Raw genomic sequence first — 24,602 nt, 5'->3', positions numbered from 1 at the left:
TTAGCTAGTTGCTTGAGCTCAGCTAAGTATGTCTTGGTAACGTACACGCTACTGAGTGTTTTTACTTCATAGACAACAGTGGGGTCATCTCGTGCTATGCACATGTACGGTAAGCGAGGTTCTAAACCTTCTAAGGCTGAACCGCTAGCATATTCAACGATCAGGTTTTGAAAGAACTCGGACTGTGAATCATCAACCAAAAGGATTCTCTCAATTTTACCATACTGTTTTAGAAAGTCAATCACTTGTTCATCTTGTTCAGCTACCTGAGTAATTCCACTGACAGTAACTGCATTTGGAATTTTGACACCAGACTTTTGTATGTATTTATTACTTCAATATTGATGCTCAAATCAAATGGCTCCTGGCTGGCTCGCCACTTCTGTAACCAATTTTAGGAGTGTAAAAGTGAATTACAGTATAATATAAGTTGGACTACCAATAAGACCAGGACCAGAATCAGAAGAGACCAAATTCGAGAGGAGCCACTGTACTGAGCAACAACAATGAGGCAGACACAAGAGTAACAATTGAGTAGCCACTCTTATATTTTACAGTGAACAAAGTAATTTGTCTGGTTCGTACAAAATGCAAAATATTATACCAAACAGTAATGAAAATAAAAAAAGTAGTGTGCACACTTAAAACAAAAATGTCTGTTGGGGCCCTTAAAATAAAAGGAGTTGTTGAAAGTTCACCTGATTCCAAGGTTCCTTGTAGTGTAATGTGAGTGTATTATTTGTGTGAATGAGTGTGTACGTGAATATCTCCTCGGTGCTGATCTTCAATCAGGGTAGTTGGCTCGCCATCTTTCACAGCAGGAAGTTGTCCTGAACCTCAGACTCTCAGTCCTCTGACTGAAACCTGACCGTTGCTCTGTGTATCAAGGTGGAGCATACCGATGCCGAACCTCGTAGCAGCTCTCCGGAGGACAGGCAAGCAGTTAGCCGACGTAACTCTCCTTCGTTCAGCCACTTGGCTCCGGACCTCCACTGGGTAAGTGCTCCGACTCTTTTTCCTTTTTCACAGGTTTCACTCTGGGTTTTTTCTCTAGTTTTCCTCTTCTCCTTAACACACAGCTGCCCTCGCTTCCCGGGCCGAGATCCGAAAAGACCGGAAGAGCAACGCGACTGCACTTCCTCTCCGAGCCGACAGGCTGAGCGTGGCCTGCGTAGCTTCTGATTGGCTGCTGAGAACTAGCTGAGAACTAGGTACCCCACGTGGGACCATGCGAGTTGAGCGGTGCATTCAAAACAAATAAGATAATCAAAGCAAACAGTCTCTCTTCTTTTACGGTACTAAATTAACAGTGTTTCTTACACCTGGTTACATCAAGTACGGGAGAGCCACATTAATTTATCACACAGGAGACACTTCGAAGCTCTCCCCCGTTAGGAGGAACACAAGGGATACACATGCATATACCAGGGCCTGGGAGCCAAGGTCAAGCAAAAACACACAGAACCGCACACACCTCAAACGCACACACCTCATCGAGAGGAGGATACAGCATAAGACTGTATCACACAGGGACTCTCGATCTTCTTCTGAAGCAGACCTTCCACGGAGGCGAAGCTCTGGGCGAACCATCAGTGCTGATTAGGGACTTAGACATATTCGATCTCTCACGCTTTATGACTCTGTATAACCGTTGCCACTTTACTTAATAAATCCAAGGTCCTCGTGCCGACAGACTTTATTACCTCTCCGTCTCATTTCATCTGGTCCAGTAACTAGACAGAGCGTTTTTCCCCTCAACCACAGCCGCTGAACAAGGGTTGCCGGACGCGTCAATCAAACGGCTGGGAAGGTGGTCTTCCACAGCCTACGAATCCTACATCCGGTCGAATTCAAGGTTCTTCCTTCAAGCGCACACGATGCTCTCTAACGTCGGTCAAGGCAGGTTTAACACGTTTGCAACTGTAGCTGTTTCTGGCGGCCTGTTTCCATTCTAGGTTTAGTCTAGTCTTAGTGTCAAGCTGTCATTTTAGTTCTATTGGTTTTAGTCACGTCTATATTCTTTCCAGTGTTATCGAAATATAATGCACTATGTATTTAATTACAGTTATTGTCACACGCCCAGCATTCACGTTGCGTCCCGTCTCGTTTTTCTCACACGATAAAGGTTTGTGATGACGACATTTTGTCATTATTTTCGTTGCCAAAAGCAACACTTTTTGCAACTACTGGTGGTGGTGGTTATCAGGTACTAAACTCATGAAGCAAAATTCGGTTTCATAACTCAGGTTAACCTGCAGCAACCCCGGCGAGTGTGACCACGTTGGTGGATCATCTAGAAAACACTCTTGAGTTCGCTGTAGTCAGTGGCGTATTATAGGAAAAATAAAACTCAAGGTTTGCAGCGGCAACCCTGGTGAGTGCGTTGACCACGTCGGTGGTAACAACTCGGGCACTCGTGAGTATGACCACGTCGGTGGCACGTTATCTAATACTCATGGTTTGACTGCAGTAACCCCGGTGAGAGCGTTGCCCACGTCGGTGGGAACAACTCAAGCACTCGTGAGTTCGTTGCGCACGTCTGTGCGGTACAACACAGAACTCCACGTTCGCTGCAGCAACCCTGGTAATGCGTTGACCACGTCGGTGGGCACAACTCAGGCACATGCAAATTTAATTACCACGCCGGTGGCATAATATCAAACGCTCAAGTGCAGGGCACTCAGAGTTCATTGATCACGTCGGTGTTCAACACGGAAGTACACAATATTTGCTGCAGCAACACCGGTGAGTGCGTGACCACGTCGGTGGCACAGCAAGGGCACTCGTGAGTTTTTTGACCACATCGGTGGTTCAACATGAAAGCACTCAGGTCACGCAGCGACCCCGGAGAGTGAATCGACCACGGCTGTTGGTACAGCACGAAAGCACTCGTGGCTCGCTGCGTAACAGCTGCAGAGTGCTCTTAATTTCAACTGATCTCGCTGTCTGTATTTTTAAGCTCAGCTGCTTTTACGTGATTCATCGATCTCGCTGACGGTTTTTAAGCTTATCGTTTTACGGGATTTACGATTGACTATTAATATGTTGTATATTGGGTATGCCTTTTATCTTCCAGAAGCAGTATAGATCCTTGTCCCCTTCTTCTACGGCGGGTTTGTATGGTCTCATTACCCCCTTTTCGCTACTCTATTTTTGGGGTCGGCTCCGCCCCTGCCAGTCCCGGCAGGACATGCCGAGTTATCACCTATTTCCGGCGTAGGCCTACGTCCTCTCTTTTGGGGAAGGCTCCGCCCCTGCTAGTCCTGGCAGGATACGCCGAGTCCGCACGTCATCCTGGATCAGTGACGGGGCTCATGCCAAAGATTTACCATGCAAAATATTCCCATGTCGTTATTTAAATAAATCCTGTTCAAACTTATCGGTGATCGAGTCTTTATGGGAGAAATGTTAAGCTTGCTGGTAGTTCTACCAGGAGGACTCAAATCACGCGCGGCTGGCTACCAATCACCTGCCTACACCTGCTCTATAAAGAGTAGTCTAACATATGTCTTTGCTGCTCAGGTCTTCGTTTCGATGCACCTCCATCCACCCCACCACCACCAGGTCGGCCTCAGTCTACTTGTCCAGGGGAAGGCTCCGCTCCTGCTAGTCCTGGCAGGATACGCCGAGTCCGCACGTCATCCTGGATCAGTGACGGAAAGTATACTATTACTAATTTTACTATACTAATTTTTCAGATGTGAGTGCTGTTCCAAATCGAGTACTCCGTGGTGCACTTACCGGAAATGACGATGGCGACAGCCGCCTAAAGAAACTATTCTGAGGCGATTGTAAAATGTAATAAATATGAATATGTAACACGACCAGGGCTCTACAGTGCGCCCATTTCACTTGCATTTGCGAGTGAATATTTCGGCGTGCGAACGAGAAAAACAAAACAGGAGCACGCGTGCGAGTGACTTCTCCACAGCGCACTATACTGTGCGTTCACACCAAACGCGAAGGGACGAAACGATTCCATACAAAGCAGCGATTCCATTTGCATCGCAACACTTTTGCCCGGCACGGGCGAGCGCGTTCACGTGGATTTCAGGTGGATTTGCAGCACGCCACTTTTGCTCGAGTTGATATATTAAACCTTGCCGCGACATTCGCGTGATGACGGCCAATCAGCGTTCAACAGCATGGTCACTGAGTGACGTGTGTAACGTAACAGCCAATCAGTTTTCAACCGGCAAACCGTTCCCTGCAGTGCAGTCCGGGGTGAACCGCAGCATGGAGGAAAAAGTGTTTGTTGCCGTTTGCGACTCCCGAGCTCTATATAGAATAGTATATGATATAATATAATTGTATTGCATATATAATATCACGGCCAAAAGCCTCTGTGCGCCTCTGGATGGACGTAGCGCGGGGAGCGCTACGTGAGGGTTTAGCGGGTTTGTTTACCTACGTTGCTATGGTTACCAATCTTGTGTGTTCCAACGTTTATTAAGTATCTAAATCGCTGTCTGATCAATACTTAATTCACTGCCTTTTCCGTGGTCATTACAATATTATGAATATACTGCGTGGAGAAAGTTAATGCTGTTACTGTAGTCGATAAAGTCTACAAATTCAATCCCTGACTGGTTGAAGGATTTCGGGTGGCTAGTTTATGATGCTAAGTTTGTACATTTTGTAAGGAAGCCCCATCGGCAATGGCAGGCTCCTCTGTTTATAACGGGAACCCTAATCTGGAACGCGATGCTGTGGTGAAACACATCGAGTCCACTTGGCATTCTCGCTGTCCCGATTTCTATATAAAAATCGCACCCAGTCCCAGCCCAATAACTCCTGGTACGGTGGGAGCAGAAATTGGTGCTGTTTTGTGTAGCCTAAATTGAATCTTGTCTATTTATTTGTCTTAATTTTGCTTTAGTAAATTGGTGCTGTTGGTGTGTGCAATTTCTGCACGCTAATCAATGTTCTAAACAAAAACATATTGTGCCCCCATTTTTTTTTCCCTGTGCTCCTAAATTTTTTAACTTAGGGGCACGAGTGCTCCTGAAAAAAATGTTAGTGTAGAGCCCTGAACACGACAAAACTTATATTTGAATGGTGCACGAGCTGCAGGCGCTGTCCCTTCGGTATCCATTTTTTTTCGAGTTGAGCGCTCAGCCTGGCTCCGCCTCTTCCGCTACGTAGCTAAGATGGCTGCCGTTGAGTACGGAAAGTGTCCTTCGATCCCAAGCCCCCAGGAACACTGCATACTTCCGCAATCCACCAGTGCTCAGCGGCCAAGCCTGGTATTGCAGCTGTTTAAGCGGGCTGTGGAAGGGTCCCTCAAATCATGGGACCCAGAAGTAGATATCTCCGTTCACTCCAATACAAGTGGGGAACAGGAATGTGTATCCGCAAAAAATGTCTGGATATCAATCAAAGGCTCATAATTACCTTCATGCCATGTCCTAAAAAAATTTATGTTTTTTCTTTTCAAAACGCCACCTCAAGCGTTTTATTAGCCGTTATCTGCTGGGGAAGAGGGGTGTGCAGCTGAAAGGAGTCGTAGTGAAACAAATGGCATCCAAGAGGGCCTAGTTCAGTGCTCCGTTATCGTGTCCGATTTTTGGACTGGTTCATCTGCTGCTCAATAACTCTCACGGTCCTCTGCTTGCGATCATTGTGATTCATCATGTATTGATCCATCTATTCAAAAGATCCAAAGACAAAGAACAGGTGCATTACGGTATAATTTTATATTGTTCTTGGACCGGAGTGGGGGGATGGGCATGCGTTCTATATTTCTGCATCCGGTACGTCATGAAATAGGGCGTAGCCATAGACCCATGATGCGGAAGCATATCGCTCCTTGATGTTGCCCTGCGCCACTGAGCAGTTTACATAGGAATGAATAGGCGCCATTTTGGAATCCGTTGTCCATTCTATAATACGTCCATCTTCGATCCACACTTCACGCTTAGCCCGTTTTGAGCACGACATCCGGGTCCTTGAAGTATACTTCTTTTCGCCGGATCTGAATTGGAACGTACTACCAGAGAATGTCTAATATGAGGAGAATGGGCACTCGCTGGTTAGTTCCGGTTTTCTGGACTGGTTGCGGTAATAATCTCTGTCCACGCGGGGTGCTCGCAGGCGAGTCCAGAATGAATGGGAGCCTATGGGGTTTTACCGTCAGAATCCACTTTTCTCACGATGTAATTTTTTGTCAAGTAATTTGAAAGTTGCGTTCAAAAGGTGGGGCTAAGATAATAAACTCAGCTGAATATTGCATTTTTTAAGGTCACGTATCTGTTCTAAAAAGGCCTTTAAAAATGCGATGACGTCACACATTCTCATACTGTCAGAGGTACTGCTTTACGGCAGTTTCTGAATCACTTCGGCACTTGCGCATCATTCCCTTTTCTCACGATAACACCAGCTGTTGGAGGTAAGGATTTTTTTTGCTTAATACACGAGTTACAGAGAGTTTTAGTGAGCTGATGTAAAAAAAAGAAATGCGCGAATATTTACAGAGAGTGTTTTTTAATCCTCACTAGTGCCGATGATAAAGCTTTTTTTTTTGTAACGAAATCGCTATTGATTTCTATTTAGTGCTAGCTGCTATCAGCTGGCTGGCTGTCGGCTGATTATCTATTTTTCTCCTGAAATAGAAACCTGGATTTGAATCATAATTGTAAGACTGCATAAACTTAGTTTATATCAGTAAACAATCTCCTAGAGAGCACAGTGTTCTGTTGTACTCCTCCTCATGCCTCTTCCTTTCTTGATCTCTAGTTGGACCTTGATGCTGTGACAACGGACAAGTCTTCTTCCTCTGTCTTTTTTCCCTGCCTCTGTTCAGTATGTTCAGTGTTGTTAAATAATTTCTAATTTTTTTGTGTATTTACTATTAGTTACTGTTCTTATTGTGTTCTTGTTAGTGTGATGTTTGAATAAACTTGCCTGTTGCTATGTTGGTATCATGTTTGTATAATTACTGTTTCAATGTGACCTAGACCATATTTCTCATTTACAGTGGCGATTTTGGTTTGGAAACTCTGGTGGGGCCCATGCAGGAAAATATTATAACGCAATCCAGAAATACCACATAGGCCTATTACTACCATCACCACAAAAACAGTAGCAAGTGACAGAGGGGACCAAAATTGCAGCTGAATAATGCCATCACTCAAACGTGAATCTGACGACGTATATTAGGCTATTATAGCAATAGCACCACCAAATGGCAGCGTTCAAGATCTCACAATATCAAAACTCAAGAAAACAACAACGTGGCAACAATAAAAACACAACGGCGCACACCCTTTACACAGCAATCAATATACAAAGCCACCACTCACAATATAGCCTACCAAAAAAAGAAGAAGTATGGTTTAAGTTGTATTAAGTTTGCAGGCCACCATACTGTACAATTAACAATGAATCTAGCCTGATAGAGTGGTTGCCTATTCAGATCTGGATAATCCTGGGTGAAAATTTAAGTAAGTTTGGGCCAAGATGGTAATTACCTGTGCTTTAAGGACAGTGCTGTCTGGTCTCCTTTGTGTGGCTGAGGTGAAACACAAGCATTTTTTTCCGCTTGAACCACTCCTGGTTGAACGATCTATTCTTGTCCTTTCCCTCTTGAATAATGATTAAATCCGTCGGGCGATGTGGTCCCAAACGTTTTATCTCCAACATCTGTTCAAGTGCTAAATCTCACATGAGACAGATACTCGACACGATTCATCATTTAATGAATGAAACGTCCATTTGTTGTTATTTACTGTAACTGTAACAGTAACTACGTTAGCTAGCTAGCAAGATCTGATCGGCTCCCGCCGTAAACCCCGCCCTTTCTACAAATCAGCCAATGAGAAGAGCTTTGGGGCACTAAACTTCTGGCCCCACCGCCGAAACAGAAGCGGGCGCTGCGCACGCGCTTGCTCGCGCAACAGCACCAGTTTTCTACACTGCAGCAGACAGGGCCATCTCGGCTGGGCCCCACCGAGCGGAACAGACGAGACGGAGCAACGAACTATTTCACACACAACTACTACACTACAACAATTGCGTTCATGAAATTAAAACTGCGGACATGTAATTAATTATTAAGAATTAATGTATTATTAACTTATGCTTAATGACATTTTTGAAAAAAAAAAAGAAAAGTATAATCGTGCCCTGCATGGCAGCATTCTCTGGTGGGGCCGTGCCCCACTGGCCCCTAATGCAAAGACGCCACTGCTCATTTAACAAACTAGCCTATGTGTTGCAGGGCAGAGAAATTTATTTTCGAAAAATAGACAATGACAGATGAAATGATATTGAGTGGGACATTGACTGTATTATTTAAGGTTGTCATATCGTACCGTAACTCATTGAACATTGAACACAAGACATTGAAGAAATTCCATTTATACCCATGTACTTTCACCATACATAACTATAACAAATAAAAATGCCTGCAGGAAAATATAAATACAGTACGCAAAATTAACTTCGACGAAAAGTCCTCCGATTGTGCTTCAGCTTTAGATGCCATCAAGAGGGGTCTCTGGTTGTAATCAGTCGCAAGTCCGGCCCTGACCAATCAGCATTCATTAGCAGAATGCTAGCGTGTACGGCCAACAACGGCCCAAACTGTAAGAAATCGAAAGGACATAAGTACTCATTCATTTGACTTTTGAACTATAATCTATATTGAACTTGCGGAATCTACAATAAAATGTGCGATATTTCAACGACAAGCAGGTGAAAGAGATATATTTAGCCGTTTAGCCCCATAGACTCCCATTCAATCTTGACTCGCCCGCGATCACCCCCAGTGGATGTCTAATGCAACTACAACCAAGATCGGTACAATGGGGCGTATAGGAAGTGCCCAGGCCCTTCGTAGACGGGCTCTGGTACTACGTACTCAAAATTTGGCTAGTAAGTATGGATAGTACGGGTATTGGAACACGGCACTGGTCTTGACTTACTGTGTGTGTGCGTGCGCGTTTCCGTGTATGTTTGTGCGTGTGTGCGGTGTGTGTGTGTGTATGTGGTGTGTATGTGCGTGCTTGCAGTGTATGTATTCATTTGCGCGTGCTGTGTGTGTGTGTGTGTGTGTGTGTGTGTGTGTGTGTGTGTGTGTGTGTGTGTGTGAGAGCTGCAGGCTGCTTTATGAGGGGCCGTATGGGACATTATTCAGAATAAGCATGCACATACACGTATGAAACCAAACTCATTCACATACTATACTGAAAACCTTGCACACATACAAATGAAAAGCTTTTACATACACAACTGAAACACTCACACAAACAACTGAAAAATTATACGCTCACATACACAACTGAAAAGCTCGCATAAAACCTAGTGAAACCTTTTACATGGACTACCGAAATGCTTTCACACATACTAATAAAATGTTCTCATAAACACAGCTGAAAAATTTTCTCTCACACACACATATGAAACCATTCACATACTATACTGAAAACCTCACCCATACACAAGTAAAAGCTTTTACATACACAACTGAAACACCTTCACTCAATCAACTGAAAAGCTCTTATAGACTATTTGAATGGTTTCACATGTGTGTATGTGAGAGGACATTTTTCAGCTGTGTGTATGAGAATATTTTACTAGTATGTGTGAAAGCATTTCAGTAGTCCATATAAAAGGTTTCACTAGGTTTTATGCGAGCTTTTCAGTTGTGCATGTGAGCGTATAATTTTTCAGTTATTTGTGTGAGTGTTTCAGTTGTGTATGTGTGCAAGGTTTTCAGTATAGTACGTGGATGAGTTTGGTTTCATATGTGTATGTGCATGCTTATTCTGAATAATGTCCCATACGGCCCCTCATACTGCTTGGCACATGCACACTGACCGACTTGAGTACTAATGCATGGGACAGGCCTGCTATTATTGTAGTAAGATCATCTTTTGAACGATACAGGATTAGTAGGCCTACTGTGTCCTGTGTTTGGTTTTTATTAATTGAAGGTGACACATGAGTAAATTAAATACAACTAATTAAAAGTGCATATCCCCTCGGAATGAATAGATAATAGCTGAAATCCATGAATGTATGTATTATTTTGCAGACATGATTATTGGTGCCTTCTAATACATATTAATGGGCTATAGGCTGATAAGCAATATAAAATATTATGTCAATCACCAAATTTATATTACGGTATTTGTATTGCTGTTTGATAATATATTCTAGCCCAAGCAGGCTATTTATGACCAGATGCTTCCAGATACTGTAAGTCACACATTAAACGATAGGGGGCAGTGTCAAATCACACATTCAGTCAGACCACTGAAAAGCTTTCATTGCTACCTTTATTTCATTAAAAATGCCTTGTGCCCAAGTCAGTGTAAAGCGCTTGCTATATAATATTTGCATAATAAACATGTTCACACTCACACCTTATTCGCTCTATATCCAGAAATGTAAAATTCTTATATTTTGACCCATACTATTTTTATAATAATATGAATACAAAAAACAACTTTGAAATATATATTTTTTTAAATAGAAAAAAAAGTAAGTATCTTGGTGCTCACTGGTCTATTCACGGTCAAGAAACCTGTTACATGAATAAACCCCAATTAAACAACTCTTCGCAACAATCTCAGCCCTACAAGTAAACTTCATATCGGCATTGAAATCCCCATTATCTCAAAGGGCTTGATGGTTATGGGCAGTGATTGCTTTTATCCATAGGCAACCTTTAAAATCTTCTTTGTTATAGGGAGCAAACACGGTTCCCTTATGTGTCTCCTGTAGGATATCACTCCCTCTCTCTTCCTTGCCAAAGCCTGCAGAACTTACAATTTTACTACAATGCTCTTTTAATTTCGACTGGCTGTGGGACTTAAAACTTAAACACTATTGTAGATCTCTTTTCAATTAATTTTCTCGCTGCTGATTTCTGGATGCGCCCCTCTCTAAAGTGAGTTTGTACAGGCAGAACTTTGTCTTTACAACTTTCAATAACACCAGAGGACTTCATTTATAGACTGTATTTCCAAGCCCTTCAGTCAGTTGTCTGGCTTGGTTTCAGTCCCTGTTTCTGTCTCTGTCCACGTCTCTGTTACCCTCTTATATACAATGCCGGTGCTCTGCTTTTTTCACCTCACCCAGATGGCAATTATATTACGCCAAAATAACGCAACGCAAAGTTAACATTCAAACATTAGCGACATTTATTAAATACAAGGTACGGATTTAAAACATCCAAGAAAGGGTACTCTGGTACCAGGAAGGTGTGGTTGAGATATCCAGCGACAGTGTATTCAGCCACAGCCAGGGCACTTTTTAACCAGAACCCTGTAGAAAAATATAACATTTCTGTCCAGCCAAAGTTAGCTATGGTGTTAAACACAACTCTTATACTTTTTGTGACCAGCTATTTACGCAGTAATATATTAGCATTTTAAATGTCTGATTCATAAAAGACCAGAAGAAATACCACTTACGGTGTGATTCTTTAATAGAATTACATATTTTGCAAATAATTTAAGTGTTTAACCATAGACAAAAATGGTTCAATGAAAATCCTCTGGATCTTCAAATCTACGAGCCAGAAACAGTAGGGAAACAAAACCACTTAGCTCATATGGTGGCTGTCCAATATGTGCTCGATAAACTCATCTCCACATCTGATTCTCCAACATTTCCGACATTTCAAAGCAATTCAGTTCAGGCTCCACTTAGACAGTGATGATGATGACTTAATCCATAGCTGTCTTCTAGAAGTCGTTTCCCAAATCTTACACAGGACAGGCACACACCTGACCTGCTGTTCAATCACCTAGCATGTCCCCAACATCTTATGTCAATCAGCCAAATGTGAGCATAGTGTAACCACTGTCAACAAAAACATAAATGTGTAAAGCAGCATTTTGCAACCCCCCCCCCAAAAAAAGGTAATTAAAAAAAAAAAATAACCTTGCAATCGACACAAACTTATTCAACACACAAACTGTAAATGAGATGGTGCATTGGAGTTAAAAAGCCCCAGGTCTCCAGACACCAGGTTGGACTCCCCGCTTGGTGGCAACAAAGCGAGGCTTGGGCACCTGGACAGGGTTGGGCTTCAGTGGGGGCAAGGAGGCGAGTATGCTGAGCTCCGGGGCGCTCTGAAACTGCTTGGCATACTGGAGCCCAGAGGTATACGACACTGGGGTGTAGGGCATGGGATGGGCGTTGGGAACATAGTGTGGAATAGGTGCTGTATTGATGTGTGGTAGACTGGGCAGGCCGGTGGGTTGGAACAGAGATGGGGCGGGCCTTGGTGCGGGGGCTGGAGCATACGACGGGAACGCCGGGACGCCAGCAGCAGGCGCAGCGGCGTAGTTGAACTCAGTCAGAGGAGCTGAGGTCGGAGCAAAGGTTGAAAAGGAGGCATGGGTTTGAGTTAGAGGTTTAGGAGGTGGTGAGATCATGTCGGAACGTGTGATACGCTCCCCGAGAGTGGTGGCTGAGCGGGGAGCGATAACCTTGGGTGTCAGAGAGGGTGCTGTCATTGGTGTTGGTGTGGAGAAGCGCTTGATTTCATACACGCGAGCAGTTTTCAGAGGGATCTGCCTTGGTTGGGTGAGCGAGCTTCCCACCAATGTGTTGGAATAACCAGCGTGCTGCTGCTGCTGGGCCTGGTAGGAAGGCATGGTGGACAGATTAGCATTACTGCCTCCATAACTAAACATAGCAGGGTTGAGCTGGTAAGGCTGCCTTCTCATGAAATCCAATGCTTTTATTCCCTCTTTCTGCACGCCCATTCCCCCTCTAGCCGGGTTTTCAGGCTTAGCTGCATCTCTCTGAGGTCCAACGGGGACAGATGGAGCCAAGAGGGGATTGTAGCCAATGGGTGGTGGAGCTCTGATGTTGGGGGAATACTTCCATGGAGATGTGAGGGACGGATTTGGGGATAGGGCTTGAGATTGAGCATTATAGGTTACCTCCTGCTGGTAAGGAGTCTCAGGTGGGGTGTCCACCACGTACATGCCCATCCGGTTCTGCCTCCGGGCAAACAGCTGAGCCCCCTTGCCTTCAGCTTGAGGAATCTGGGGGGCTTCATGGATCACCCGAGGCTTGGGGGCCACCGGGGGGGGCATCCTGCCCTTACCAGAATCACTGTAGTCTTCCTCCACATCTTCGCTGTAGGCCTCCGGAGGCTGGCCATACCGATATCGGGCAGGTCTTTCATCTAAATTCTGAACCATGGACAGCAGGTGAGGATTAGGTGAGTTCTTCTTGACCTCTGGAACATTGAACATAGGCTTATACTTCCCACCACGCCGACGAGCATCCAACAGAATGCCTGTGCGACCTGTTGACCCAGGGACAGGAGTAGGAGCCACAGCGGCTTGCTGATAGACAACAGACACTGGAGCTGAAGGGGCTAGGGAGACTTGGACGGGCGGTGTTTGGACCATTGGCACCTGAACTGGAGGGATTGGCAGAACTGGATTAGGAGCCTTTGCTACAGAAGCTTGGAGCAATGGCGCAGCATCACTTGGAGTGACAGGTCCATATGAAACTGGTTGGTGCATTGATACAGGAGGCATTGGCGGGGAAGCCACACATGTATATGGAGCCTGGGGAGCACTTGTCATTGGTTGTGGGGCCTGCATGTGCTGTACCTGATAAGGAGGAGGTTGAGGGATTTGATTGTGAAAGGCCATTGGGGTTGAGGGGAGAGGACCACCAGGTACAGACTGACTGAAAGGCGGTGAGAACATTGATGGTGGACCAATCGGCTGTAAGGGTGGCATAGCTGCCAATGCAACATTATTGTATGGCTCAGAGGAAGTGGAGAATGGTGTCAATGCAATCATCGCTGAGGCAGGACGCTGGGGCTTCTTTGCTACAGATGGACGGAACACAACAGGGGCTGTGGCAGACCTGCTGGTTATAAAACCCGGGGCAAAGGGACGGGCGGTTCGGTTGAGAACATTACTAGACAAAACGTCCGGTATCGATGACTCGGAGGGGGTTGCAGATGTAGGTGGCATGACCATGCTGGCCGAGCCCACTCCAGTGTAACTTATATTGCTATTAGCTTGGTTACCTAACACAGCGACTGGGGCTTGGGCCATCATAGGTTGAGCATCATCTCGTAAGATTTGTGTCATTTGTGGAGACGGGACAACTGCTTGTGCCTGTGGTTCTGCGTGAGGTTGCCACTGGTCGCGCCCCTGGCTTTGAGGCTGTGCAGGCATCTTAGGCTGTGCAGCCTCCGTTTTCTTGGCGTGTTCAGCAGCTCTTCTCCTTTGCTGCTCAAACAGCTGGGCTCCTTTGCCCGTGGTGTCACTCAACCCTGGACTTGGAGCACCTCCAGACATTTCTCCACTACCCCCAGTACTCGCTGCTGCCCTTTTATCCAGCTTATCTAGGCAGTCGCTGTCCCAGGTTGGATCAGGTGCAGCCGAGAAGCCTTCTTCATCAAACTCTGACTCACTTCCTTGAAATACACCATCCTCTTCCTGGGACTCCTGGCACATGTCCTCGTCCACACTACCGAAGCTGGTCAAAGTGTACTTCTTGGACCGCTGACGTCTCTTTTTGAACATCAGCACACCCTTGGAGTGAGGGTTAGGAGCATCCGTCAGCAGAGATGCAATCGTTCGGCACTTGGTCTTGGCCTCCTTTACATGTTTGTCCTGTGCAGTGTCCCCCCGGTTCAGCTCTGGGGAAGGGCAAGTGTCACAGAGGTTAGGAGCATAGACGATTACGTTGGTGAGTTTGCTGCCATCTAATGTTTGGCCTTTTTCGGTATGATTTAAAAAGGATGATACAATTAAAAGATTAAAAACCTCATTATTAATTTATTATTCATTGGTTCATCACAAATGTAGGATCTTTAGGCATTTGAGCCTAAAGCACTGATCGACGTACACTGATCAGGCTGGGAGGTTATTCAATACAAGCTTACAAACATGACTACGGTTGTAAAAATTTGAATGGCATCAAACTGTATCATTTAACCTTTAGACCAAACGTTGACTATGACATCAGGTATATTCATGCTAACCAGAAAGTCCTCAACAGGCTTCCCCTTTTCACATAGGAGCACCTCCAGAAGAAAATTCAGGTCAAGCCTTACAGCTTCTCACATTAGCTTGGGTAAAGGATACATTAACACGTTAGCAGCACTACAAACACAAAACTCTGAAGGTTTGCGAACTGAAAGAAGATCCAGTGAAGTATTTTAAAGGTGAGCTACAGTTAAATTATTTTAGATCAGATGAGAAATTTAGATCTTGAATCTCAGCATCCCTGATTTGGACATCAGAATCCTTCAAGTTGACCCAGTGTAAGAGTTTATGAATATTTTTGGTCATTTTATTGAAGTTCTTAAAACAGCCATCTACTTTTAAATCTACCAGCCCAGCAAATGTCCATACCTTATGAGTAAAGCCTTGGCATTCACACAAGGAAACACAATGCTTTGCAACGTGATTGCCCTGCATGCCCCTGCCCCTACTACTACTACAATAGGATTACTTTATTTTGCCTCTTATAAATCTCAATCGCCTCATGAGCAGTAGGCCTTCATAGTTCTGATACATGTCCCGTCACCATACGACAACCATGAAGGGTGTAGGGGTGAGGGCTAGCTAGGGAAGTATTCCCCCGCTGCTACTTGACACCAGCTAGCAGCTGCAGATGCTTTTCCAAGCTCCTGGGCTGAGCTAGGAGGTTATCGGATCGCTGAACTGGGGGAGTAAATATAGCAGCATGTACCAGCCCCTCTCACTTTAAGAGAGGAACCTTGGACTTCAACACAGTCACATCAGGCTCAATTTGTCTTCCTCTACATTAATGAATGATTCAATTATTCAATTGAACAATAATTGAAGTAGCCCCTGTATTGTTTGTTTGTTTGTTGTAGCAATCCATTTTATAAATTAATAGATACATTCAATCGAATTCATTCACCAGACAGTCCTTGATAATATCAAATAACCAAGTCAGTCAGTCAGTCACTCAGTTCAGATCCACACACCAATAGATTACTTAATCAGTCATAACCACACTGACTGGACACCGATTCGCCTTCCTTACTAACATCAGCTGTACTCACTAGCTTGCTTGGCCTTCTCCACGTAGGTGGTGCTTAGCGTTTCATCCACGGGCGTGTCGATGGGCCCGACCATGGGCACCAGCTGACTACGGGAGCCCAGCATCATGGCCTCCTTGGCTCTCTCGGGGGACACCAGGGGCACGTTGGACGGCTCCAGGAAGCCGCTGTCCTCCTCCGGGCCCCCATCCCGGGGCCCCTGGTCGTCAGCCGAGGAGATGATGGAGGAGGTCTCGGTGGACGTCTGAGATGACCAAAGCCCCGGGGCCGGAGGCTGGTAGATCACCTCCCTCCGAGCCACGCCCGGCAGAGCTTCTCCACCATCCACTACCGTCCCCCTCATCCCCTCCCCTCCGAAGCCCACGCATCCGTCCAGGGGGCCGGAAAACACGCGGGCGTCCGGGGCGCTGTCGTAGCCGCTCATCTCGGACGTCTCCCCGCCCTCTGGGGAGGACCGCCCCCCCAGCTTCCCCGGGTTGGCGGCGTTGGGGCTCCGGCGTTTCTGCCGCCGCTGCCGGCCGTAGGCCATCACGTCAGCGTCGCTGTCCGTCTCACCGTAGTAGGCCTCGCTGCCGGGGGGCGAGGTGAGGCCGCTGGTCAGGGACGACTGGCTGCGGTGGATCTCTCTGACGGGCGGGTGCTGGCTGTGGGCGGGGGACATGGCCCTCAGAGCGGCGCGGTACTCCTTGTCGATGCGGGGCGAGGGAGCACGCGTCAGCAGCACGACGGACTGGAAGCCAGCAGGCGCCCTGCGTGAAGAGGTCCAATAGGTGAATAAGTGTTATATTATATATCATACACATAGCATAATAGCAGCACTACATATCATCCTTTAAACATGGTTGACCTTTTGACCCGGATGTGGAGCAGTCCTGGAGAGCTGTCGATGAGGTTCATGGCCTGGCCGTGAGACAGGCTTCCACATGCCTGCTCATTGATGGAGACCAGTTCATCCCCCTCTCTCAGACCGGCCCTGCATGCCTTGCTGCGCTTCCGTACCTGTTCCAGCAGGGGGATACATAAGACACACACACGCACGCACACACACAAACCCACACACAAGCACATGTCTGAAGATTGTCATTTATAAATTACATTTCTGAATTGCAGTATTACACTATTGAATTGTACCATACACTTTTTGTATCTTGACATTTTACCCTTAAACATTCTTATATTTTTCAAGATGGATAAATGTCACTCCTATTATTTACATTTATTCTTCATAAAGTCGGCAACAAGCCATCTGATATTGGTCCTGCTGTGTTAGTTCCTGCCAGACACACACCAAGTCTTGTTTGGGCCACTCAATGCCCACTGTGTAGCCACATACCACATACATTGCAACTCAAGTGGGGGCTACTGTTCTATCTGCAAAGCTTTCCACTCAGAAGAGATGGCAAACTGTGGCGGGATGCCCACTTCTAAACAGGCTCATGTCCGTTATTTTGGTTATTTTGCCAAGGTCAATGCAAATATAAACCCTGGCACTGTTGTTGAACAAAAATAAAACATGGATACTATATATATGCATATAAGACATTACAAGAGGTTAGGATGAAAAGGTTTCCTAAGGTCACTCTAAAAACAAGTGTGGTTTACATGTAATGAACTCCCAGCAGGTCCCTCTTGTTCCTTGTTAGCCACAACACTCTTGTTGTGGCTAACACCTGCTTCTAGTGTGGCATGTCAATTAGTCATTCAGTCTGTCACCTTGTGGTTGTAGAGTCAAGCGTGTGTGTGTGTGTGTGTGTGTGTGTGTGTGTGTGTGTGTGTGTGTGTGTGTGTGTGTGTGTGTGTGTGTGTGTGTGTGCACGTGCATTAAATGACACCTGCTTATAAAGTGACGGCCCACATCAACAAAGTCATTGGACACGCACTTGAATGAAGCAAAAATGACAAACACACAGTTTGTAAACTGCTGATCCCCTACAGGATTGGGTCTACTCTATATTCTCTATGTTGAAGGACAAGCACGGGTTCCAGAGACGGCAAGGATGTGATCTTGTCTGTTATTATTATGACAATCCCAAACCGTCCTCCATGTTGCATTTCATTTTAAACGCTTAGATTTATTAGTATGCTAAAAGTTGCACTGGACGGCAGTGGGTTTTCTCGATTGAAATTATGTCAGCACAGTTTACATGTTACAAAATCTAAATAAATGAATGACAGACTTCAAACCTTTGAAATGCCTTTCAAGCTATCGCAGCATTCATAAAGAGGATTTGTATTAGCTATGTGCTAAACCAGGGTATTGTGATCATTCTGGGGTCCAGGGCATAAACCCACACCTCAGCTGACCCTGTAACACACTGCCTCTCCTCTGAGGATAGAGACTTAGCATAAAGAGCAGTTTGTGCTTAGTCAACCGTCTCAAGCACAAACTGCTCTTTATGCTAAGAGCAGTTTTCAGTCCGTCTCAGAATCAGTCCGTCTGTCCACACATACACCTACAAACACACATACTGTACATAAATTAAAACAAATGTTTAAATACCCGAAAGACTCTGCCCATGCAAATACACTTGCTTTCGTGGGGTTTATACAATACAGATTTAACCAACAATTCAACATTTACTGATTGAGATTGAACACAGACAATGCTATTGCTTGCCATGGATCACCATTAAAACACTTTGTTTGATGAACCTCATCTGACGTAATGGAAACGATTTTACTGTGCCAACAGTCTGAGCCATTAGTGTCGAAGAGCATACCTTCCCCATTAAGACAGGCTGGGATCCTGTAACATAAATAGTGTCCCTAGTTGATACTATGTAATCAGCCTATTTGGATTTTGTCCAATATTGAATTGAATATCTTTGGCTAACTGGTCAACTCATATGGTTATGGATTTAATTTAAGAAATCTGTTTCATTATTTCATGTAATTTATATTTCACACGCTGTTCCTATCCTAAATGTTATAAAACGCTAACAAAAGATTCAAGCTGTACAAAAGTATGACCTTTATTAGTCATGTTTACTGCCAAGGTCCAAGCACCATTGAAGAAAAAAAGGTTACAGATGGTGCATGTCATATATTTGGCAGAAGAACAACCCCAACAAAACTAAACCGCATTGATCCGAGAAGATCTGACAAAGGTCAAATTTGAATATCATGGTCCCTTCGGGAGTGTGTGTATTTGGCCTGAAATTATTTAGAGTCTCTTGACAACATGAATGTACAACAAAACCTTGACCGACAATGGTTTAGGGTTGTTAGCTCACCCCAAAGTTCAAAGTTAACCTAGTTCTTAATCATGTGCACACCGGTTATATACCACAACAGAGTCTCACAACATTCTGGACCTCAAACCAAACAACTCAAGCCCCAATGCTCAAATGATCCAAACTAGCCATAGGCTCACTTTCTCCGCAACATTTCTATCAGTTTTTCCCATTAACACCTGATAGATTGTTCTCATGTGTCACCATCACATGATTTCTTTTTTCCAGATTGACCCCACGACTACGGATCTACCATGTAGAACTCCAGTGGGCCAGGACCGTCTCAGCTCCCACCTGTTCAGAGTCGGCTGCTCGCTCACCTTGGCTACCTGGAGGGGCTTCTGCTGCTCCAGCCCTCCCTGCAGTCGAAAGCCCCATGGTCCTCCCCCGGACAAGACTATCACGATCTCTTCGGCCACCATGATCCTCCTCGTCAAGTCGCCGATGTACTTTGATGTTGTGGTCCTTGGTTTGTTCTTTCTTTGTAACAATCCGCTCCTCACTTCAGTGAACAAGTTGTGTCAGACAGGAGGAGAGGACGAGAGGAGGGGGCCATTCAGTGCTATGGCCCCATGGTCCGCGCCCAGGGCCCCCACAGTCAGCTCAGAGTCCTTCAGCGTCACTGGACTGGTGCAGCGGCAGACTGCTTCCTCTCAACACCAGCACACACACAAACACACACACACACGCACCTACCCCGAGGGTGGGCCGACCATAATAGTTAAGGGAGAGACACACACACACACAGAGGCAGAGAGAGAGGGAGGCAGAGAGAGAGAGAGAGAGAGACATACACACACACACACACACACACACACACACACACACACACACACGCATACAGAGTGATTGGAGGTGCTCTAGGTCAGCTTATACTCAGGAATGCAGGCCCAGAGTGAGACAGGGGGAGGGCCTAACGGAGAACACTTGCCCTGTCACTCAGGCCTGGGAGCCCAGTGGCTCGTTGATGGCCCTTCCAAAAATAGGACCTCGCCGTTGGCCAATGTGCTGCTACTGCTCATCTTTTAGATTGGGCTGCACCACGATCTTGAGCATCCATTTTGGAGACCCTGTTCCACCTGATCTCTGTTCACCGCTCACGTTGGTGACCTCAAGTAGAGTCACCCCCAGAATGCCTTTAGGCTGACGGAATGAGCAAGATGGGCTGCTGTATCATCTGCCTGTCTGTCCCTCTGTCAATTCATATGATGGCAATACTTTATTTATTACAACAGTACTATGCTTAATTGTTTTAGTATTGTGGCGATCCCGGCCATGGTCGCCAAGACCGATGCCGCAAAGGAACCTGGGAGGTTCGGCAAGCGGCACTGCCACCAAGGTTGTCGTGGGTGTGGGGTATTTGGTGTGTGTTTCGTGTCTGTGTGTGTGTGGCTAAAATAAAGGCAGCTCTCGGGGTCATGCGGTGTATGGGAGACGAGAGTTGTGAACTGCTTGAACCTGGTATCCCGTCTGGTCTTTTCCGTGCTGCCCACCACAGTTCACTTTTTATTTAAATACAACTTTGTTGTTTGTTCTGTACGTCTGCATTGAAAACAGAAGTCCAATTTCTAAGAGCAGTGAAGACGAGCCGTGAAGACTGGATGGGCAGTGAAGCCCAGCCAGTCAAGCCTGGTCAAGACAATTTCACAACCTCATAGGCCTACATCTCCTTTTTATTTTATGTTTATTTATTCATTGTTTATATTACTTCCTTTCTTCATCCAAAATAACATAAATTGTGCCTCTGTCAAATAAATAGCTGTTATGACTGGGTTTTTGGTCAGGAATATTTTAATGCTTTGATGAAGACCCAAGTATCAGACCCGCTGGCTGACCAAGGTAGTCCTACTGCTGTCCATCTGTTTTGCTGTCTCCAGTCCATGCAGTCTCAGGTGTTCTGTTGGTAAGCTACCCAGTTCAAACAAAGGGGTGGTTCATCATTTAAGTAATTAAAAACTGAAAATGGGAGTCTCAAAGTATCTTAGAACCCCAACGGAGGTGTCTGACCAGCTGCTCAGAGCAAGTTGACTTCCTCTGTGGCTCTTCAGTAATTTTATAGTATTTATTTCCATGGGAGATGGGAGGGATAACATTCAAAGCAACACTGCTGCTGATATCAACACAGTGGTGTTTAGGTTACCACTGATGGTTGCCCACCCTTCTCTGCTTCGCAGCTGTCCTCATTGCTCACACTAAAGACTAAGGGGCCAACATCTAGGGACCAAACAAAAACACACTGAAAGTGAACCTATTTTCTTGAGGGTAATTTTAGATCTACACCAACACCATTATTAATAACTGTGCCTACAGCGCTCTCTGGTGAGGTGTTTTTATATCTTTCCAATTTACCTGAACGTTTCCTTAACTCTGTGTGTTGCTATTTGCTCAATTAATAAGAAAACGTTTTTTCTTCATCAAAAGCATTGTCTACAAAAAATATATATGAAATATATATATTTAAATAAATAAATACATGAATAAATAAATAGATAGGTTTTCATGAAAATATAATCTGTTGGCTTGTTTTGAGTTCAGAAAAATGTTGGCTTCAATATTTTGAGCAAACACCCCAAAACGTTTTGGTTTAAGATATCGATTATGACTTTTATTTTAGGGTGACAATAAGGAAGAGGGAATAAACAGACATATATTCACAGAAAAACACGATCACAGTAAAGCTTTCACAAACCTAAACCATTTAGAATCAAATAAGGAACTATGACATTGCCGTTTTAAACCCATGTTGCCATGGTGCAATCACTGGGACAACTTGAACATCAACAGGATGTTTATCACAAAGACTTTCTCTCCCAACGCTTTTGTGGAGGCATTGTAACATCATTAGTTATTTTATATTTTATGATTTTCTTTGATGTCATCTTTTATTCCTTGGCGTGTCACTGTATGGCACATTTTCGAGAAGAAGGCTCTCTCTTGGTCTAAGCACTGTTGAAAAAAATAAAGAATATTAACAGTTATATCATTTATCTTTGTAAAACAAAGTGGAATAAGATCAGGGTACCCACATATCCTATCTTCTGCCACGTGTTCAGCTTGAATGACTGCTTTGCGGAGAACAGTTTCCACAGATGAACCCATGTTAATCATCTGTAAATAAGAAAATACTATGAGTACACATGTTCTATTGTTTTCATATTGCCCAAATTAAAAAGAAGAAAGGTAGAATGTTTTTCCTTCACCAGATAAACAAAACTCTTCTTCATAACATACAAAAACATTTTACAAATATGTGGGCAATCAACGAGTCTTCATTGTGTCAGGATTTGTTGGATTCTTTAAAGTCGCAATGTGTGAGATTGAGCCACAGCCATGTGAGAAGGTGGGAGACCTCCAGAATTAAAGTAACGTAAAAATAATGTCCTGTCCCCTGGCTTTGCCACTTTGTGACGTGCACTGGCGTAGCTTCGGCTGGCTGGGTGGCGTAATAGGGAGGGGTTTTGGGAGGATTAATTGGTAGAATATATCCATTTTAGTTAGTGATTTTATTGATAACATTAGCTATGTCACTATCGATGAGCATTGACTACAGATATGTCCAGTTCAATTAAAGCTAGGAAGTAGTAGACATTTAACACATTATTACTATAAGCAAGGCAGGGGAAGTAAGCATCATTGTGAAACAGCTTTGCAGACCAAAACACCACCTGCCATTTGTAGATATATGTGGAGGCTTTTTGATCACATTATGGAAGTTCCAGGATCCATTTACCTTGCTAATGTTTTCCTCTGAAGCCTCATTTTTGTTTTTCTGGAACTCCTCGTTAATCTTTAACCTTGCAGCTGTTAAATTTTAAAAATGAGTCAAAATAATGAATGGTGAATTAAGGGGAATATCAAGAAAGAATGTCAGCTTGTTACTTTATTTAACTGTGTTGAAACAATTATAAAATCAAAAAAGAAGATTTTGCATCAAATGTCAAATAAATATAGAATACAGGCAAGGCGTATCAAATACATGTAGGCTTTACAAATTAAAGCAGTTGTGATTAACACCTTCCAGAAGTGCAGAAAAGAAAAGTAGATGCCACATTAAAAATGTACTGAAATATTTGGGTGATTTCAATGATTGTTTAAACCCGTTTACAGCGGTAAAAAACGGGTTAAACCAAGGTCATGCATACAAATCAACGGTTTCGATTGGGATCCAGTCGTGACGTCACGTTAGTAATTATATTTAGGAGTAGTAATAATATCAGAGGACATCGCAAGATGGGCCTACATGTATACCTGTCAATGCTGTGTTATCATCTTTGAACACAGCGAGCCTTGTTCTGTGCAACGCTTTGAACACGCTGAGGACCTTAACGTGGAGGGATACATGACGGAATTGTAATTATAGTCAGTGCTTTTGTTCTGCAAATGGTCAACTTTAGTGAAGGACATTGAAATAAGCCAGATGACATTTTACGTTATGCTGTTAGAAAGCAGGGTACATGTTTTGACAAAACAAAATCGTTTTAAGGTCACACGCCCATGCAAAATATGGTCGGCAGAAAATCGTTTAGTTAAACCAAAGTATGATGAATGTGAGAGTTTCTTAACTCACCTTCAGACGGGTACCCATGTTTACTTATTTAGATCACTTCCGTGTTGCAAATCGAAACTACAGAACAGCCAATCAGTGAACACGACTGAAAAGACTCCCATGTATCAACCAATGGCAGTCCTCTTACTTAGTCACTTGTCTAGGCGGCTCTTCCTTCTTGGACCAAAATAAGTGAGCAGTAGTGACATTTAAGTATTGAATTCTGTCAAAATTGGATGACGCTATTCAATATTTATATATTGTCTTAAACCACAAAGCTTTATTTAACCTATGTTGAAGATAATTTTGAACTACAGCCAATTCTTTCTCGCATTTCTACAGGAAATCCATTCTAGTGGAACAGTGGAATAGTGCTGAACAACACTCATTAGGGTCATTAGACCATGCCTGTTATATTGGAGAGGTGTTATCACGATACATTGCCTTGATGTGTATTTTAGATCGTTACAAACCAACTGAGTTGATTTTGCTGGCAGGCTTGAAGCTGTCGCTCACACGCGCATGGAGCGCCACAGGTTAGAAGGTCGGTTCTCTTTGTTATCAAAATGCATTTCAATGATTAAACTATTCTAAAATGTTTGCATTTTCCACTGAGAATAAACGAGTGTCATCCACCACCTATCCTGTCGTTGAGGTTGGAGAACACATTTATCTGATCTACGTCCCATGCAAGAGGTGCATGATCTGATATAGTAATTGGGCACATGTCTATGTCCTCCGTCCTTTGTAGTTCTTCTCTGGGTGTAAACAAATTATACATTTTAGAGTAGAAAGA

General features: G+C 44.4%; 1 protein-coding gene across 1 annotated transcript; it reads right to left on the bottom strand.

The window, feature by feature from the left end:
• Nucleotides 1-11,061: 11,061 nt before the first annotated feature.
• synpo2la (synaptopodin 2-like a) lies at nucleotides 11,062-20,099 on the bottom strand. The gene is made up of 4 exons (XM_056608962.1): nucleotides 19,581-20,099; nucleotides 16,875-17,026; nucleotides 16,031-16,776; nucleotides 11,062-14,632 (listed from the first exon to the last, which is right to left on the bottom strand). Exons 1-4 carry the CDS (start codon nucleotides 19,680-19,682, stop codon nucleotides 11,952-11,954), a joined length of 3,681 nt encoding a protein of 1,226 aa, XP_056464937.1. The 5' UTR covers nucleotides 19,683-20,099; the 3' UTR covers nucleotides 11,062-11,951.
• Between the last annotated feature and the right edge of the window lie 4,503 nt (nucleotides 20,100-24,602).

This window comes from Gadus chalcogrammus, chromosome 15 (genome assembly GCF_026213295.1).
Source record: "Gadus chalcogrammus isolate NIFS_2021 chromosome 15, NIFS_Gcha_1.0, whole genome shotgun sequence".
In the NCBI taxonomy this organism is placed as follows: Eukaryota; Metazoa; Chordata; class Actinopteri; order Gadiformes; family Gadidae; genus Gadus; species Gadus chalcogrammus.
This window is presented reverse-complemented; position numbering and strand designations above follow the sequence as displayed.